Source organism: Empidonax traillii, unplaced genomic scaffold (genome assembly GCF_003031625.1).
Source record: "Empidonax traillii isolate 1590-97213 ecotype Southwest subspecies unplaced genomic scaffold, ASM303162v1 scaffold79:size2606397, whole genome shotgun sequence".
NCBI classification, from domain to species: domain Eukaryota; kingdom Metazoa; phylum Chordata; class Aves; order Passeriformes; family Tyrannidae; genus Empidonax; species Empidonax traillii.
The window spans coordinates 820,295-840,679 of NW_020955272.1; the positions used below are offsets into that span (position 1 = coordinate 820,295).

Below are 20,385 nucleotides of genomic sequence, written 5' to 3' on the forward strand. Positions count from 1 at the left end.
GGCTAGGCTTCGCGAACGAAGATTTGAGAAGGGCTCTACCCACCCTTGCTACAAGCACGCTGATGGCTAAAAAGGCCAATGCGAGATAGACGAGTCAAGTTGCAAATTTACTGATTATCAGCTTGTGACTTACACGAGAAATACTGGACTTTTAATGCACACACTTCTCTGTTTGGCAGTTAAGTGCAGTCGATTGTATCACGTGAAAATAAGCTACATTTAATACAAAAAGAAAATGCAGGCAACTTCCATGCCAGACTTCATTGAGGAATATTGCTCTAACTCTGTGCTTAACATCCAGTGTGAGAAACCTCTTTGTGTCTCCACAAGCACTTCATTATCTAATTATGTTTTAAATAACAGAGTATGTATATCATGTATACCTTATTCTGCACTGTTTCCAATTTGATTCTGAGACTAATTCTATTGATCCCCCTTTGCCTGTATTCCTGTTACACTGTATTCCTGTGTCTTCCTTCCTTAACCCTTACAAACTCAACCTGACTTCTTTGACCTGCCTGCTTTCTCATTCTCCCTTCTCAGTGTTGTCTCAGCTTGGCTCTGCCATGAACAGACTTGGGCAAAGCTTTTCTCAGCAGAGACTCCAGCTGTCTTCTGCCTTGCAACAGCAACAAGCCTTGCAGCAGCAACAGCTACAAGTAATCCAGCAACTTCACTCTGTGTTTAAAAAAAACAAAACAAACAAAAACCAAAACACAACCCCCTCCAAAAACAAACAAAAAACCCCCAACAAAACAAAACCCCCAAACCAAACCAACACACACAAAAACAAAACCAAAAACAAACAAACAAAAAAAAACACCACAAAAAAACAAACCAACAAACTTAAAATACAAGTTGTGGCTGCAAAATCAAAAATCTTGCTCTTTTGACTTCTTTAACTAATGTCACTATGGTCTCACAGCTTACAAACAAACATGAATTTAGCAAACTATCATGCAGGATTTATAATCTGTGGTTGTCTCAGCTTGGAGCACTGAATTTCATTCATTTAAGCCACCCACCTTCCTAATTTTCAAACGTTCAAGAGGTGCTTGTGGCACGTATCTAAATCAGCTTTGCCAGGTGCCAATAGATTTTAAACTGGCGTGAATGTAAGCACCTGCAAGTTCAAAGGTAGCACTGCTACAGTCAGTACATGGAAGCAACAGCTCTGCAAAGCATTCCTTTTACCATTGTGTCATCCAGATGCTTTATGAAAATATTTTAATATTTTTTTCAGCACACAGGCTTCTCTTTGTAATATATACAGAAATTACATACGATGCATACACTGAGAAGGTATTGTGTTAAAAATGTACTATGTAACACAAACATTCACAGAAGTTGCTGAGTTACTGCAGTTACTGCAATGGAGGGAAAAGGCAAAGAAACAAAGCTGGGCATATATATGTAAACGTTAGCTGTTCCCTCAGCAGGCTTCTGTGCCACTGGTGCTGCTTGACTTCACCCACTGCCCCAGCACATGGCGTTTCTTTTGTCAACCTGGTGCTTCCCCATTTTTCTACCTTTCCCCCTCCCCCCACCTTCCTCTCATTCTTCCTGACATGAAACCTTAATAGTCAACACTAACAAGCTTTTTCTCCCCCTTCTCCTTCATGGCAGCAGTTGCGATTCTTGCAGCATCAAATGGCTATGGCAGCGGCAGCAGCACCAGCAGCTCGCCTGCATCATCAACAGCATTCAGGCAGCCACTCAGAAAGTCAAAGAGGAACACCAGCCCCTCCAAAATCATGAGACTTGCCTCCCCCCCGCCAAAAAAATGATTCAAAGGGGATTTTTTTCTGATTGATAACGAGAAAGCTTAAAGTTAAAATAGTGCTTTTATTACTGGTGGGAAAATTAACTTTTGACATTACACTAAAAAAAAATGAACTGATTTTGGAAGCCAACCCTACAGAACGTAGAAATTTAATCTATAAAGCAGTTAGGATCTCGTTTCCTTAAGTCACTTAATTTTTTTAACAGAATGTTTTAACTTAAATTTTTTACCACACAAAAGCACTGTACATAGAATAAGGGTGAAAAACATTTTAGAAAAAATGAACTTTGTAAAGGTTGTATTGGTATTTGTTTATTTAGTATAAAAGGTTTGTGAACACTGTAACAAATACATTTTTACAAATCCATTTTTTAAAAGATCTCTCCTTTTGTTCACTTGGGCGTTATACTTCTTATTACTTTGTCAATCACCTTCTTTGTGTCTTGTAATTGCTCTGGTGATACAGTCCTGAAGCTTGGCTTCTTTAAGAAGACTTCCACCTAAAAATTAAAGGGAACAATTTGATTTTCTACTTATACTTCAGTTATGTGATTTCCAAAAAAGAGTATTAGTACAGTAATTCTCATGACCAAAACCTTTCGCCTGGGGAGCATGCAACTTTCCCAGCTCCAGCCTCAGGCAAAGATAATGGAAACAAATCAGAGCTGTAACAGGAAATATGCTCAAAATCTGTTCTCTGATGTATGCAGGTCAAGCTGTGATGATTTTTTGAATTTCAGTGATGCCACCATCTTAATTTCAAGAGCAAGTAATTTAATTGAGCAGACGCTCCATTACTATAAAGCACCCAAATCTTACAAAAGAAAGCAGGTACATAGTCTTTTCTTGACCTAAATGCTGTCATCTCCATAGGTTTCTTTGTAATAAATTTGGAAGTACCTGGTTTATGGACAGAACATAGTCTACCTTCTTCATCAGTGACAGTGGTTACTGTTCCAGTTGCTAAATCATCTTCTTCAGCAGTAGGATCAACAATGAGTAATGTGCTTGTGAAAGAAAAAGGCGTGCAGACGTGTTTGTACATATTGCTCCATTACCATTACTGCAAGATACACATAACATTAATTTTTATTGTAGTCTTAAAAAATACTTATAGATGGATTTAGTGCCCAGGCTTACCTGTTTTCTTACCAAAGAGCACCAATTTAAAAAATATTAAAAAGTCAAAAAATATGGGAGATTCCACATAATCAAGTGTATATGTCTGTTGAAAATACAGATTTGTGCCTGAAGTTTCCTGGATTTGTGACATCCATGTATTGCAGGAAAATGCCACTAAACTGCCATTTGTATTTAGGTATTTGTATACACTGCCTGGCATTGGACACAGTACTCCAGGTGTGGCCTCACCAGTGCTGAGCAGGGAGCAGGATCACCTCCCTTGACCTGCTGGCAATGCTGTGCCTAATGGAGCCCAGGATAACATTGGCTTCTTTGCAGCAAGGGCACATTGCTGGGTCATTCTGCCTCTGCTCGAGGCAGTTGCCCACCAAGCTCAGAACACAGCAGAAGCCAGGACTCAGTGTCCCTCCCAAGATGCTTGGGCATCAGTTTTGTGCTGGTCAGCGTATGCCTTGATGCTGCCAACCTTAGACAGAGACAAGATTCCACAACCACCTAAACTCTGCTGCACATACCCAGGCAGGAGCAGATCTGAGTAATTACACTGTGCACATCAGCCCAGGATCAGGACCGAAAACAATGTTAAAGTATATTACTGTACTATGCATTCTCTTTCATGCTTGCTGAAACAGTAAATAAAAATCCTTTCTCTTCCTTGTTTCAAAGCAAGAACCAAGAAAAAGAAATAGCAAGTCATTAAGGTCACTATTATAACCTGATATACAGGCCTCTCGTGTTTTACTCGCCAAAAAGCAGCTGTAATATTCTAGTGGTTCCACAGTTCTAAAGCAAACAGAAAGAGAAGTTCACATGCAAGCTCTTGAGTAGGCAAGATACAACAAAAAAAAGATAAGCAAGCACTAACCCACAACAAATAATTCGAGAACCAAGATGCCTGGCAAAGCTTCTTAGCAATATGCTTACAGAAAGATGAGGAAACTCTGAACTGATCTAATATTTTTTCCTACATTCAGTCCCAAAATCCTCCTCCTTACAAGGAACACGCCTGCTCATATATCTAACAAAAACTACTAGCTTTAACCTCAATAATATTAGTTATAAATCAAAAAAAATGTTTACTGACAGAAGGGTGGAAAATGCTTTTCAAGAAATGCATGATGCATAATTTTATAACTGTGTCTGACATACCTGTTAGTTCAAGGACTGCATTCAGGTGGACAAAATGGTATAAAACAATTTTAAATGCTACAGTTTTTCTTAGAATCTTTGAGAAAATACAGAATTACAAAATATGCTTCATGCAGGGCTTCAGGTGAGAAATAATTAACACACCTTATTAATTACATACTACTAACAATGTTTGTGTATTTTAAGCAGGGATCATTAATGTAAAAAAGCCACTAATTTTTATAAAACTGTTGTTAATACTTAAAGAATTGACAGTTTTGTTAAAATAGTGCTTCTGGAGGAAAAACCAACGATAAATGGGAAGAGCAAGTTTTCCAAATGCAAACTAACATAGAAATATCACAAACACAATGGCAAGCATGAATTAGCTCCTGTTGGCTCCACATATGTTGGTCCTGTACTACTGGTTTTCGGAAGCCCAACACAAGGCCTGTTGTCTTCCAATTCATGTAAAAGCACTTGCTAGACACTGTTTCATGCATTTAAGACATAAGTACAGAAGCAAGAATACTGGAATAGGTTGCCCAGAGAAGCTGTGGATGCCCCATCCCTGAAAGTGTTCCAGGCCAGGTTAGATGGGGCTCTGAGCAACTTGGTCTAATGGAAGATATTAGCAACCCCCTATGGCAGCGGGGTTGGAATGAAACGATCTCTGAAGATCCCCTCTGACCCAATCCATTTTACTGTTCTAAAACGAGAAGTTATAAATGGGAAGCCACTGAATGCCCTACAGTTTTAACCTCCTTGTAATGCTATCAGCTGTGTCAGGGGAGGTGGATATCAGAAAAAGGCTCTTCATCCAGACGGTGGCTGGGTGCTGGAGGAGGCTCCCCAGGGAAGTGGTCACAGCACCAAGCCTGACAAAAGTCCAGGAAGGTTTGGACAACGCTCTCAGATGTGAGACGTCACCTGTGGTGTGACTCTTGGGTGTCCTGCGCAGGGCTACGACTTGGACTCGGTGATCCCTGTGGATCCAACTCAGGATACTCCGCGATTCTGTAACACCAGGCAGCTCCGGGCCACACCGAGCTTTGCCGAGCCTTTTCTCGCTGGACTCCCCCCGCTCGCTCAGTCCCCCCCGCACACATCGGGGCCACGCAGCCCCCTCAGCACCGACCCTATCCCGGGGGCCGCGCCGAGCCCGCGACTCTCGCACTCGCGGTGCCGCGGGGAAAAGGAGGGAGGGGAGGGGGGGCCAGGCGGCGATACCGCGATCGGGCGGGACCCCCGGAGCGGGGCGGGCGGGACCGCGGCCACCCGGCCCGGCGCTCACCCGGACGCTGCCGCAATGGCGGCAGCGGCGCCGCCCCGGCTGTAGCGGCCCCTGGCGGCCGAGGCGCCCGGCGGGCTCAGCGGGCGGACCGGCGCTGGCCGAGGCGGTGCGGGCGGCGGCGCTGGCGGGTCCCGGCCGCGGGGGGGCGCGGGCGGCTCCCGGCGGCAGCGGCGAGCGCAGGGTCCGCTTCCGCCTCGCTGTCGCCGCGCGACCGGGCCCCGCGCGCCGCCGCGGGCGATGGCGCTGCTGCCGTCCCTGCCCGTGTCCCTGCCCGCGGCCGCGGCGGCGCTGGTGGCCCTCGCCGCCCTCCTCCTCGTCCTGGTGAGAGCCATGCACCGCGGTCACGGCAGGCCCGGGGGGCTGCGTGGTGGGGGCGGTGCGTGGGGCCGCCCCGTGCCCGGCCCCGCAGTGCGGAGCGGGAGGGATGCCCGCGGGTTCCAGCCCTGCCGGGGGGTCCCGGGATGCTGCGGCGGGCCCGGCCAGGGCCCGCCTAGGCCAGGGGCAGCGCGGGTGGCACCGGGATCCATGCAGGGAGCAGCCGGCGGGGCTCCGCTGGTGCGGGGGTTGGTGCGGGCAAGGCGTCCGGGGACCTGCGGAGGGAATAAAGACTCCTTGGGAAATGTTCTGGTAACGCCCGTTCGCGGTGACCATTTGGGAAGTCGCTGTGTCTCTGCGTGGCTGAAATAGCCGGCAAATTGCAGAAGTTAGACACCGTGCAAGGCGGAATTCTGCTGCCTGTCCGCAGTGCCACGTATGCCTCCTGCCCGGGGAGGTGGTGGAGCCACCGTCCCTGGAGGTGTTCAAGGAAAGACTGGACGTAGCACTCAGTGCCGTGGTCTGGTTAACGTGGTGTTCGGTATCGACGATTTCAGAGGTCTTTTCCAACCTAGCTGATTCTGTGATTCTGTTTATGGTGTCACTAAATTGTGTGCTCCAAACCCCGAGTTCCATGGCTTTATTTTAGTCATTTATAAGGCCGTCAGAGCCTCTGTTTTGCAAGCATATGTGACTGGCTGGTTATGAGCCAGGCCATTGATTACAGTGCGCGGGGTGGGATCAGAGACAGCATCGGCTTGTGTGCCTGGGATTATTTGGGGAAGGGGCAATGGGAGCTTGGACCACGACTTTGGCGGCATTTGTGTGCTTTGCAGTCGAAAATAGCAACAAGCCAATGATGCTGACAGTGGTCAGACTAGAAGTAACTAAACGGCATGAGAGGATTTTGGTGTTCTGTGATTCAGTCAGTGGATAAAGTCCCACCTCATTATTGAAATACAGTTGGTTGCCCTTTGTAGCACATTCAAGAGCTAGGTCAACTTCTAATAGAATGCTCAAGAGTTTTTCTTATTTCTTTTTCATCACAGATTTGTGCAATTGCTCATGTAACTGCCAAAAAAATGCCAACCCTTCACCGACACGAAGAAGAAAAATTCTTCGTAAATGCTGAAGGCAGGAAAGAACCTGTACCAAGTATACATGATCCCCCTACAAGGGAACTCTCTGTTGTTGTGCCTTCATACAATGAGGAAGAACGGTGTAAGATTTTTCTTGTTTTGAGGAAAAGAAGAAAATCTATCTGTTGTTACTGTAATAATGCAGAGGTCAGTTATGTTTGGGATAGATTCTGGCAGGCCAGATTATGTATCAGATTTTGGACACAGTTTCCAGAAAACAGTCCAAGTACATTGAATTTCAGAATTAAGGCGTTGTGTAACTTGATTTCTGCTGCTAAAAATAGCATGGGGCACTTGTAAGAATCCTCTCCATTTTAATGAACCTCAGAAGAATGGTTGTTCATTGCCCCTGTAAATGCTGCAAGGCAAGAACTAAAAAAAAGACTTTTAAAACTGATTTGAGAACTTCCCACAGCAGCAGCTTCAGATGAGCAGAAAAAAGGATGATCTCACATGTTCATGTTTGACATGGCAATAGATATGAGTACCTGATACTGAGGAAAGGCTTTCAGATGTGATAGAAATAATCAAACCTGGTAGTACACAAGCTGTCAGCTTGCTTAAATAAATAAAGTCAGTGCTGGGTTTCAGGGTCAGTCATGAAGAATGATTTCTTTTTCTTTTAATCTTGTAGAGAGAATTATAAATTTCAAAATGAAAAGTTGGTTCCTCAGAAGAAATGTTTTTATCTTGTCTTTTATTATATATATGATTTTCTTCAGTGTTCTCTTTGCATTCAGAAAGGACAGCACTTAGAGTTGCAGCTGCTAAGCTTGTTTGGTGAAGGTAGTGCTGTATGAAAGAGTTGATTTGCTCAGCTTTGCTTTGTGGTTGTTCTCAGCTTGCTTGTGCAAGTGCTTTTGATGCTTTGCCTGTTATAATCTACTAACCTGACCTCCTCCACTTTTACTCTAGTGCCTCTTATGATGGATGAAGCTATGGATTATCTAGAAAAAAGACAGGTATTTTCTTTTTTTCATTCAATGTTCATTATGCTTTGGTGTATTATGTGTAATAAGTCAGTGACCTAGTCACTTTGTTATGTTGGTGTACATTAAACAGTAATACTTGGCCACTTAGAAGTAACACTTTGGTCTCTTATCAGTTATTTTAGATCAAGTGCCAAAAGGTATTTTTAAATTAAGTAAAAATTTAATATACGGCTATGGGATGAAAAAAGCTTCATATGAATGTTACCTTTCCAAGACAAAGCTAAGAATTAGCCATACATTTAACTTTCTAAATAAACCCTGGTTTGTTCCAACAAGTTTCTTAAGTATCTGTTCTTCATTTTGATTTGTTCTCTGGGTAAGAAGCCCATTGTGAAAGTTTGTGGATGTTGTTCTGTTTGGGTTTTCTTAACAGTGATGATATTCTGAATGTTCATCTTTAACAAGTGAATTGATTTTTCAGTTCTGGATGGTAACATGACAATCCAGCGTAATGGTATATTAATCAAATGTGGCAAAATTCTTTAATTATGCCATGTGAACAAATTTACTATATTATACTACTGTCTATTGGCAACCATGAATGATTTAAAACCTGCTAGGTAGAAAAGAATAATGTTTGCAAGACCCACTGCTTACTTAAGAAATTGGATTAAATGTATTATTTCTGGTTTTATTTTCAAGAAACGAGATCCTTCATTCACTTATGAAGTGATAGTGGTTAATGATGGTAGTAAAGATCAAACTACAAAGGTAAGAAAAACGAAGTGTCTTCCCATGCAATCAAGGATGTGGGTTTTTTTACTACATTTGTGGAATATACAGTTTTTTGCATTAATATTTTGGTACTTGAAATAGTTGACAACTGAAATTCATATTTCTGAGTGCTTTCTGTCGTTGTTCTGTATCCGTCATGGATGTCACATATGCATATGAATACACATATAATTCCTTTTCAAATTCTACTTTTCTTTGTTGGTGACTGTGACAGCTATTTTCCTACCTCTGAGATTCTCAGAATTCTAATCCTAACGTGGAGAAATTTCTTATGAAATACTCTGTATATGCATAGTGATGATGTGATTATGAACTTGGGGAAGCTAAAAAGTCCCAGTTCATACTGGGGTTTACAGAACATCTGACATAGTTCTTCCTCACACCCTTCATGGCACTGTTTATTTAAAAATCCCTGTGCCGGTAATACTATTTTCAAAATACTTCTGTATTCTTGACTTTGATGTACGTCACTGGAAAGGAAGGCTCACTAACTTGAGACCTTTTTTTTCTACTGCTTGGAAAATGTTTGAGATAGCTACTAAAATGCATGCTGCTTTTTGATTTACTTTCCTTAAGCTTGTCCATTAAGGATTGCTCAACTTTTGACTACTGTACATTCCTTCTGGCATCTCCTTTAACTGAGCATACAATGGCTGTGGGCCTCTGAACTTACAAGGACTCAAGACAACCTAGAAAAAATTAAGAGGAGAAAACTCATGCTTTCTCTTCGTCACAGCATGGAACAAAAGCTGCAGGTCCTTGCAGTGTGAGTGGGATTTTAGATCAATATGAATTTTTGTTTAAAACCACAAATAGCAGCAAGGCAAGTGATAAATAAGTGGCTATAATAGAAAATTATATTTCTTTTATTAACTATTGGTGTTAATATGAAAGGTCTGTAGTAGTATAAGTTAAATTAGGATTGAGTTTTTTGACTGTGAACTGGTTTTTATTTTCCCGAACAGACTCCAGCGAACACTGGCAATGTATTTGTGCCGACTGAAGTGGTTATAGCTCTGTGCTGTTAATTTATTTTCTTTTAAAGGGTGAGCAAATGTAAAATTCTACCTTGATTCCTGGGTTTGCTTTATGCTGGTTTTTTGTGTGTCTATCAGGTTGCAATGGAGTACTGCAAGAAATATGGAAGCGACAAAGTGCGAGTGCTTTCTTTGGTAAAAAATCGAGGGAAAGGAGGAGCAGTCAGGATGGTAATTCATACTTTGATCTCCTTCTCTGTTTGAACTGACAAATATGTAGAAGATGGAGCTGTGCTGATTGACACTTTGAATTCAATGCATTAACAAAATAATTATGAGAAAACTGAGTACAGATTCTATAAATTAAAGCAAAAACTGTTTTTCAAAATAAGTTTATTTGAGATCTTGTAAACAGTATTTTCTTGCCAGGAAGATCAGAAGTAAAGACAATTTTTTATATTAGATTTTAAAGGGAAAAAAAATACTTGGATTTCATATTGATGTTAGTTCCACTTAAGAAATAGGCTTGTGTTTATAAAAGCCAACCAAAAAAAACACACAACCAGACTGTTATAGATAAAAGTTAAGTTTTTGTAGACAAAATAGAGCCAAATTTGCAAACTGTGCTTTCCAGGTCATAGATGTGTTTTTTAAAATGGCTTATGAAGAATCATTCTCATCCAGCAAATTTTGTGTTTACTGAAACCCACTGTTATCACCCAGACTCGATAGCAGAAACAGCGCAATTCATGCTTTCACATAAACGTTATCCTAAAAATAAAATAATTGTTACACATTTAGAAGGAATATTTTTTCCTAAGATTACTTTTATGAAAAAGGTTGGTAACATCTGTGGGTTACCCCTGACTTATCTTTATCTGTGTTTTAAGCTCTAATGTGTCGTTTTTTTTTTTTTTTTAATGAATAAATATAAAAAATGGAGAGAACATTATATTAGGACATACGGAACTTTTGTAAGCTATATACTTCTGAAGTTATTTCAAGAGACAGAGAAAATTCTCTGTGTGATACACTCTTGCAGTGCAGAGTGTAGAATGGATGTGTATACAATATTTCCTTGACAGGGTTTTCCAAACTCACCATATACTTGGTTGCAACAGTACTTCAGTCAAACCCACTGCTAACTTGTTTTCCTGTCTGGACCTCTTCAAAAATGATGAAATTTGTCTGACCAAGAATATGGCAAAACAGGCTGCGAAATCTGTGCATCACAAATGTTTTGCAGTGATACTGTGACTTAAAACTGAATCTTAAATTTCGTTTTGAGAAATAGCTCTTGAATTCTCTTGAAACAGTGTTGGGAAGAACTAGCACTGCATCCTCCTTTCCACAGCTCAAATGACAAAGAAAAGCCATCCAGTGCAGTGGCAGCTGCTAATCACTGCTTCTTGTGCTCCCCTCTGCAGCTGACTGTAGCGACTTGTTGACTTTCAGGTTTTGGTTTGTAAAGCTTTTATTTTGCAACCTTCTCTTCAGAGGGACTGTTAGCCTTTTGTGTTCATGCGTTGTCTGTCACTGTGGGACACCACACAGTGTGTGAAGTCTCTAGATGTTATTATAAGTTGGTATATTGTTGTTAGTAGCAGAATATTAAAACTCACCTGTTGTGTTGAATCTGTAAGATATCACTGTTATTGTTACTATATTAAGTTTTGGGAGTCTTTTGCATCTAGTTTATGACAAGTAGTGATTTCAAAAGTGTTGATTTTTATGGACTGTTTTCATTGCAGGGTGTGTTTAGTTCTCGGGGGAAAAAAATTCTTATGGCTGATGCAGATGGAGCTACAAAATTTGCAGATATTGAAAAAGTAGAAGAAGGACTAAAAAATCTCCAGCCATGGCCTGTGAGTATAAATTCTTATGGCTTTAGTTTAATACACATTCACAGAGATTGACCTTTGTAATTCTCTTCAGCTTCAGTTTTTTGAGATCCAGTTGAAGATGTTAAGTCTAAAGACCTACATGTAAGCTTAGAAGCCTCAAGAATGGGCTGTCAGAAAGAGCTTCCACAAAGTTCTTAACTCCTTTGTATCCACTGTACCTACTTCAGTGCAGTACAGAATGTTTTATTTATCCTTCTTTTAATTTCTTTGAAGCTGTTCTGTTCTGTATAAATACCATGTGTTGCCTACTTAGTTTTCTTTGTTAACTGTTTTGTATTTCCATTTTATCTGATGTCATCCTATATATCTTTAAGGATGCATCTTAATTTCACACTCTTTTAGAGAGGTTTTCTTTTCTCAGGGTCCTTGGTTAAATGACAATATTTGGAAGAGCTTTTATTGTAAATAAAAGTTCAAAAACCTGTGGAACAAGAACACCTTCCTGCATAGTCATTCTCTTTTGGGAGCTTGACTTGAAAGAACTGAGATTTATTTTCTGCTTAAACAGAGGTGAGTGAGGCACTTGTAGCTAGTTTCCCAAAGGCCAGAAGTGATATGCAGCCTTCCAGCCAGAGCTGCAAGGGATGTGCCTGTGGAAAGGGTCATGGTCTTGTGTGTGCAGAAGCACAAGTGCAGGAGCTAACAGGCACCAGTGTGACCCTGATGGTCTTTGCTGTCAGGGCAGCAGCAGCTGCTGCTGCTTCTCCAGCATCAGTCCCACACTCTCAAATATAGTATATTTGAGAGATTTCATCTGAGAAATAGAAGCATGAGAATAATGCTAAACCTTTTGTTTTCGTCGCCTTTATTTAATTCGAGGTTATATTTTTGGCTAACACCATGGCATTTTATTTGTTTGAAGGTACGTCAGTGCAACAAGTACTTTATTCTGTTACCCTTCCATTACACAATATTTAAGGAAAACATTCAGTTCCTAGGAACGCTGCATGCTTATCTGTGTTATTAAGCACATAAACTGTATGCATACAGTAAACAATGTAAGCTAAACCAAACCTGAATAAATTGAAGCAATTTGCATGCACCATGCGCAAATTGTAATAAACTTTAGATTATCTGTTAACTATAGAAAAAACCAATTTAGGCTCAGATTTTAGCAGTAGAAAAAGTGGAGCTGGAGGCAGCAGAAAAGTATACTGCTTTGAAGTTTTTTTTTATTACATGGTTCTCAACAAAGATTCCACTGATTCTGAAAATACTAGTTTAAATAATAACTCTTTATTTTATATTCCTGTACAGAACCAGATGGCTATTTCCTGTGGTTCTAGAGCTCATCTGGAGAAGGACTCAGTAGCAAAGGTTTGTTTCAATTTCCTACTGCGTACAATCACCCGAATACTTCCATTATTTGTTTCAGCTCTACAGATTTTGCACTTAAATTATCCGTATTTGTAAAAGAATAGAAGCTAAAAATAAGGAAAATATTGTTGTAAGTGTTGGATGTTCTCTATCATATACAGAGGATGATTTCAGGCTCTTTGTACTGGTGTCAGTTAGTGTTCCAATTTACAGATTTAATTCTTTGAGTTGAGAGCGTGTCACGAGCAGAGCTTTTAAACCCTGACAAAATTTGTAACTAGTAACCAGTATTGGAGCTAGGGTGGAAGGAAACTTATGAGTTCATTTATTACTGATTCCCTTCCAGTGCAAAACCTTGACCTGCAGATCTTGAAACCTGTTTAAAGTGAGTTAGTGATGGTTACCAGTCAGCTGAAGAGTATCTGAGTTCATGGGAAAGTGATGTAATTTTTCTGTATTACTCACTGTAAAATTTTTTATTTTGAACACACAGACAGTACTGTTCTATGTGTGGCTCTTGTGGAATAAAGAGTGATGTTTTCTGGTGTCTTAGCAGAGGGTAGTCGACAAAGTACAGGTTTGGGACTTCTATTCCAATAGACGCGTTGCTCTTTTTTTTAGCATCATCTGATGTGCTCATCACGTTGAATGTTTTCAAGAGTAAACTTTGTTTATACTGATGTTTAATACTGGAAATAATTCTAAAATATATCTACAACTATTAAAATAGTTACAAAAGTGCCAAACAAATTACACTGGTAATGATCAGAAATTTGAGCCCAGAAAAAATGCTTCATTGTATGGTCAGGTGCTGAATGTCAATAAACTTTCTTCAGTGCATTCATATTTGTTTTCATCTTTGAAGGTCTTGCTACATGGGGAGAGGAAGTGGAATAGGACTTCTAGCTTTTAAAACAGAAGTAGAATTTTTAGGATGCGTCCATCCTTTTCTTACTGTTTCTCCCTGTATTTCTGACTTTAGTAAAGGAATCACCAACTGGTTAGGTAGTACTGATTTGTTTAAAATATGTAGTCCATTTCGTTTTGTCATCCAGCTGTCCCTAGTCTGGAACAGAAAGTCTACTACAGTGAGAAGAAAATACAATCACTTAAATTGAGCTTAAGATCAGCAGTGAGTTCAGAAGTGTCTTGAATAAAAGATTAAGAGCAACCTCTGCAAATCCAGACTCCAGCCTCTGGAGTCCATGGAGAAACTTATCTGTGTGATTATTTCATCAAGAACAAAAGTGTAACCAAAGAGTAGGCTGAGAACATTACCAGGAACATAAAATATATCTGTGAAAGCAAAAAAACAAAAGAGATGACTGTGTAACATTGCTGGAAATACAAAATGAAACATTATCTTGCACAGTAGCCTTTACTTTAGATTTGGTTTTTACTTGGTCCACTGTGTGGTGCAAAAAGGTGGATTCTGCAGCTGCATTCTCTTAAGTGCCTTAACATGGTGTGTGCAAGCTCTGGAGATCGTTCGGTCTTGAATGAAAGAAGTGGGTGACAAATAATGAGATGCTCCTATTTGGATTTTTTAATAAAAAAAACTTCTTCAGTTTTCATGATGGATTAGCAGCTGGAATCCGTTTAGTTTAAATGTGCATTCTTCGCAGTAGCACTTTATGGAGTCCTTACGGCTTATTGTCCATTATCTGTCCTGGTAACTTTTGAATTTGTTGCATCTGTGCAATCAATTTTTAGCAAAACAAGAGGATTAGACAGAAGGGAAAAATAGCTTATAAGTGTCCAGTGGAGTAGAGCATGTAACATGCCATCCTCTTCCTTCTTCACTGTACTTTTCCTTGGGGAATTCCCAAAGAATAATGCAGAAGATACTGTGCCTGTCCCACTCGTTATTTGAAATCTAGGTTCCTGCTTTACTTAGGAAAGCATTTTTCCAAGTGAAAAGCTGCTGTGAATTAGGGAAAGCGAAAAAAGGAACTTGGACTTCTATCCTAGATGGTGCTTGACTGGCAAGTCTTTCTCCTTGTTTTACTGTAACAATTGATAGGTTCTATTTTTGTTCCAGTGCAGACCAAAAACAGTTTACAAACTTTGAAAGCTGTCACAAAACAGGATTACTGTCCTGTAAGACAGCTCTTTTCAAGCACTTCAGTCATCACTTAAATAAAACCATCTAACTTACTTCCTTTTGTCCACAGCGCTCTTACTTTCGAACTCTTCTTATGTACGGGTTCCACTTCCTTGTTTGGTTTCTCTGTGTCAAAGAGATCAGGGACACACAGTGCGGATTTAAACTTCTAACCAGAGAAGCTGCCTTGCGGACTTTCTCAACTCTTCATATAGAACGCTGGTAAATTGTTCCTTTTTTATTGTTGTTGGGTTTTTTTTTAAAAATTGAACGTAGTTTTGAAAAAGTATGTAGTATTGCAGCTACTATGAAGCGTGTCATGTCTGTGTATAAATCCCAGTTGTGCAGTTTAACCAATTATAGTACTGCTTGCATGACTGCTTAGATTTCTTGTTTATATTCAAATATCCTGGTAAGTGCTAGAAATTCTATATTCCTTACAATTCAGTACTACTTAAGCAAAATGTTTTACCTAGAATCAATATCTCTGATGTTTGTAGTTGCTCAGGACTCAAAGTGAAAGCAAATGCTTATTCTTATTTTCTTTGTAAAATATTTGATGAGAGGACTACTGGTAGATATCGTTAGTCTAAGACAATAGAAGATGATTCATAGTCTTTGAATTAATTTAGAACTCCTTTTGTTGTAAGTTAGCTAAAACAGTTCCCTTTTGAGAGTGATACAGTCATGAGCACTGTTATGGAACTAAAACACTGTTTGCACACAAGTACTGTAGTTTCTAAAAAGGATAGTTTAATTAAATATAATCAAATATTTTTAAACTGTTCTCTTCATTCAAGAAAATCTCTTGTGGGCTACTGCTTGCTGACAGGCAACAGAATTACTGAACAGTATTCCCATACAAAAATGTATGCAACCCTACAGTACCTAGTGAATTCCAATACATCTAGCTTTAGGTTGAGGTTTGGCAGTGATAGTTGAGCTACACTGCTCCTCCAGAATGAAATTGCAAAGGTAGTGTTTGGGCACACAAGTGTGAAACATAGACCTTCTGTTGTATGGAATATGTAACTGTGAGCAGTCAGTGTTCAGAAAATCACTTTTCTACCAGAATGGTTTGCTTATTGCTCTAAAGGAAACTATAACTGAGCCAGAAGGATGATTTGTGCTGCTACCTCCAAACTCAAACTCGATCTGTAATGTTCTGTAAATTTCATATAGAGGGATTTTCTAAATATGTGATTAAACACATATGTGAGGTCCAGAAGTGCGCATCACAAAATTTTCCTCTTTAACTAAGCTCTTCAAGAAGAAAACTGAAAGAAATAAATGAGGATAATCAGTCTAAGCTGTAAAAATACAATCTTAAATTTTATTCTTTTTTAAACCCAAGATTCTAATTGTAATTGCACTTACTGGTTAAATAAAGTGTTTTTTTACAGAAGAAAATCGTAATAAGCTTTCTTTCTGCCACTTCAATTGTCTAGCACCAAAGGAATGAAAGAGTAAAATAATTAAATAATTGTGCTGTACCACATTGTCTGGGAATAGAGGCAATGAGAAAAGGATATTACTAACTTATTTTGTAGTAATTATATTGTTGATGTGTAACACACCAGATATGAAGATCTGGTGCCTTGTATGTACTTGTATGTACTTGTATGTACTTGTATGTACATCCATTGTGCCTTGTATGTACTGTTACAAAATTGGCCTTCTATTCTAGCTTCTATTTACAGTAATCCAAAAGCTAATCCCCTGTACATTTTATTTATCAAAAATATACTGGTTAGTGATGACAAACGTTTGTTTTGTTCATCAAGGAAAGAATAACTCAAATTCTTCCAATAAAGAAGCTGTTCAGATAATTCCAAGTCACAAATTTGCCTAAAACAACAAGAGTTGGTTTGGGTTTTTTTGTTTGGTTTAATTTTCCGCTAAAACAGGAAATATATTGCCTGTTTTTATCTTCATCTGTCCATCAACAGTCTCTGTGTTTCCCTGCCTTCATTTTCATATTTATTGGCTAATTTAAACCAAATCTAACAGAACAGTAGAGATTTCAAGATCAAAAGCTTTGGCTAGTTTTGTGGAAACTGAAACTCTCTTAGAGGAGAGAGATCCACTGCTGAAGAAAAAAAACAAAACTACAAGAAGGACTCAGAAGTTACTTAATAGCTTCATAGCTAAGTCATTTCACACGTGTAACTGGAAGATAACTTTTCAGTGCACAAAACAGAGTAGTGTTCCTTTCCCAGTTAATATGTATAAGATCTGGAAATAAACTGTACATGGGGAGGTATAGATATATGGGGAGAGTGGGTAAATTAAAGGAAATGATAGTCCTAAGTGAAATGTCAGTGTTGTACAAAGAAGTGGGATAATTGTAGTTGGAAATTGTATAGGGATATCAAATAGTCATCCCGTAGAACTTCCATTAGATTCTTTTGTATGTAATTATGCAAGAACCAGAAATAGCCCAGTAGTGGAAAGCTTTTATTTTAAACACATCTGGCCCCCTGATACCTTTCCATTGCATAATGTGTGTAAAAAGGAAAATAAAAACTGGTTAAATACTGTGCCATGGAGGTTCTGTATATACCACAAGAAAGTCCCTAGTGACATTTGGAGACTACAGAGAGGAAAAGAAAACCAACCTAGCAATCTGAAATCTAAGAAAATCACCAGAATCTTCATCATTGTGATTTGCATTCACCCTTGTCAATAGCAGCTACTGGCAGTTTTATGTGCTGATTTTTACATGAGCATTATAAGCTGCCAAACTACTTGTCTAACATTAAAAGCTTCAGGGCCACAAGGCCCATTTGAGCATGTGGTTTCAAGAATGCAATGCACAAAGAATCCTCTGTGCAGAGAACCAGGAGGATTGAGTATATTTTGGACAAACTGAGCAGAAAAGGGCAGCTGACTTAGAGCAGTACATTTTGCTGCACAGCCTGCAAAAATTGTGCCAGCAAAAAAGACAAGTGTCTCAAGAGGGTTTCTGTGTTGTTCTTTAAATGGTCACTGGATAAAGTAAAACTGTTCAGGTTCTGTTATGCACAGTAACTTGGATCATTTCTCATTTCTGTGCTGCCTTGAGTTTCTTGACTTAAAAAGCACAAGGAGAAACCATCAGATCGGTGTAAAGCCACAGCAGGTTGTTGTCCCCGTTGATGAAACTCTTAGAGATGTGGAGTGACGCTGTATGTTTGACTGCTTGGTCTTCATGGTTTTTAAAAATGTTCAAGTCATAATAGTGGCCAGAATGAAAAGCAAGCAGTGGTCTGAACATGGCATGACCTTATACTTCAAAAACAGGATGCAGTGAAGGGTTGTTGTTACTGTTGTAATATTGTATATTGTCTGTGTTCTGAGATGTTTGGTCAGGGAAATAAATTTCCCTTCCATTTGCATCTGACCTGTAGAGCACTGGTATCAACTGCATAACTGAACAGTTAGTTCAGTTATGCACTTGATACCAATTAAATCAGGCAAAGGATTTCATTAACATTCCCACTGTCTTTCTTCTGGAAATAAGTGCAACTGTATTTTCTATTTCCTGTTGTTCTTCAGGGCGTTTGATGTGGAACTTCTTTATATAGCCCAGCGCTTGAAAATACCTATAGCAGAAGTTGCTGTCAACTGGACTGAAATAGAAGGTAGGCAAATGATACAGGAAGAGTAGGTGAAGGGGTAACAAGAGAGAGAAACTCTGCACTCCCATTGGAGGCAAAAGTAGGTAGTCATACTGCTAGGACAAAACACTACTTTGGCGTGTCCTCTTGCTTTAATGTGTTAATAAAAATAGAGCAATTGTAAAACACTGTGCAGGAAGTCTGACCATCATCACTTATTGATTCAACTCCATTTCACTGTGTCTTGCCTTCCAAAATTCTCAGCTATTAAGGCCTCCTCTAAGGCACCATCTCTTCTTAAGATGTGATGTTCTTTCAGACGCGTAGGGTGGTCTCTGGCACTGGGTTGCTGGAAAGTATAGCTCCATGCATATTTCATCACAGCAGAGCCAGCTTAAGACGTACTGCTTGCTTCAGCTCACTTCCCTCCCATCAAAGGCAGTTCCTCCGTTTTTTTTTTTACCCTTCTCATGTTTTTGTCTTTTCCTAATCTGAATCTCTTCCCCTCAACACAACTCCTGGACAACAGATAGTACAATGAACTGCAGTGATGATGAAGGGTGCAAATAGAGAACATCCTGAGCCAACTTTACTAGAAAAGAAATGCTTCCTTTTAGTGCAGTTCCACTTGTGCATTGCACCTATCTCAAATGTTAGCGAACATGGAAGAAGGCTTGGTTTCATGGTGTGAGTTCCTTACTTGCCTGACTGTTGGGACGTTCATATTAGTGCTGTAAGATAAGGTGGTGGTCCTCTGCTCCGAAGTCAGTAAAAAGATCATTTGTCTAATTAGTGGTGTTCAGGTTCCTCTTTACTTGAACAAAGCCTTGCCATGAAGAATGCTGTGCATCTTGTCACAAAAATGGAATTACTGTGCTGCTTGCAAACTAGTTTCCCACCTATGGCATAATTATTATAAAGCAATAACTATTGCTGAGTGTGCTGAGAATGCAGAATTTCAAGGCTGCTTAAGTGTGTGTCTTGCCAATGCTCATTTTTTTCTAACAATGTCCTTCTGATTTTCTTCTTCATTAATCACAGGTTCTAAGTTGGTTCCCTTTTGGAGCTGGCTGCAGATGGGCAGGGATCTTCTTTTTATACGACTGCGATATATGACTGGTGCCTGGCAGCTTGAAAGAAGAAAATGTAATTAGGTTATTTACATTTTCCAAATATATTATTATACTTAATGGAACATGAGAACAGTGTCAATCAAGTGAAGTGGTGATGAAAGCTGAGGTAATTCTTCATTGCTCCTCCTGTATGTTTCATTTTTACAGCATATATATATTTTGTAAGATTGCCAGCAGGAAATTTGTACATTTTGAAAAGAGAAAGCATTTCAAAAAAGATTTTCTTACCTGGTAATCAGGTTTTTATTTTATTAGATAGTAACTTTGACATGTCTTATAAATTAATTCAAATAAATATATCTGCTTTTGTCTCATCACACTTTTGGAATTTCCATATACATATTAAAAAGAGGCACTCTGTTCTACATTGTGCAATGTTGTGTTGTGAATGACCACACCCATTTGTTTCTGTGATATCTGGAAATTTTAGGCCATATTGCAATTTGGAATTATCATTCATGGTTTGCGCTAATGCATGTTTAGATTCAGTGTTATGGGAAACATTAATGGATTTTACTGAGTTACAACACTTCCTAAGGTTGTTCTCAGGTCTTCAGCAGTCTCTTGACATTCCAAATGTTTTTGTCTGAAGCTGAAATAGTTTTCCTGAGATCAAACCTGCAGATCATGTACAGACTGTAGAAGGTCCAAGAGCAAGCACATTTAGTTTTAAAATGTTGTCTTTTATAAATGTGTTTTGTTCGTGTGTACTTATTATTCCTGCCTGCTCAAGGCTAGGGGTCCTTAACATCTACAGGCCTGAAGTGAAGAGGGTATGGAAAGCTAGTTCAGAGCATGCTAAAATGAGACCCAGTATACATG

The 20,385-nt window shown here is 39.5% G+C and overlaps 1 protein-coding gene across 3 annotated transcripts; it reads left to right on the forward strand.

Moving 5' to 3' along the window:
• The first annotated feature begins 4,972 nt into the window (after window positions 1–4,972).
• On the forward strand, window positions 4,973–19,922 carry LOC114056070 (dolichyl-phosphate beta-glucosyltransferase). 3 transcript variants are annotated; one of them, XM_027880922.1, is made up of 10 exons: window positions 4,973–5,083; window positions 6,713–6,884; window positions 7,718–7,764; window positions 8,437–8,505; window positions 9,645–9,737; window positions 11,258–11,371; window positions 12,668–12,727; window positions 14,902–15,053; window positions 18,369–18,454; window positions 19,472–19,584. In XM_027880922.1, the coding sequence occupies exons 2-10, from the start codon at window positions 6,746–6,748 to the stop codon at window positions 19,582–19,584; spliced, it is 873 nt and encodes a 290-aa protein (XP_027736723.1). In that variant the 5' UTR covers window positions 4,973–5,083; window positions 6,713–6,745. The 3 variants fall into 3 exon arrangements, with proteins under 3 accessions (XP_027736723.1, XP_027736722.1, XP_027736724.1); XM_027880921.1 differs by lacking the exon at window positions 4,973–5,083 and adding an exon at window positions 5,586–5,669 and having other exon boundaries at window positions 19,472–19,922; XM_027880923.1 differs by lacking the exon at window positions 4,973–5,083 and having other exon boundaries at window positions 6,776–6,882; window positions 19,472–19,922.
• The last annotated feature ends 463 nt before the right edge of the window (window positions 19,923–20,385 follow it).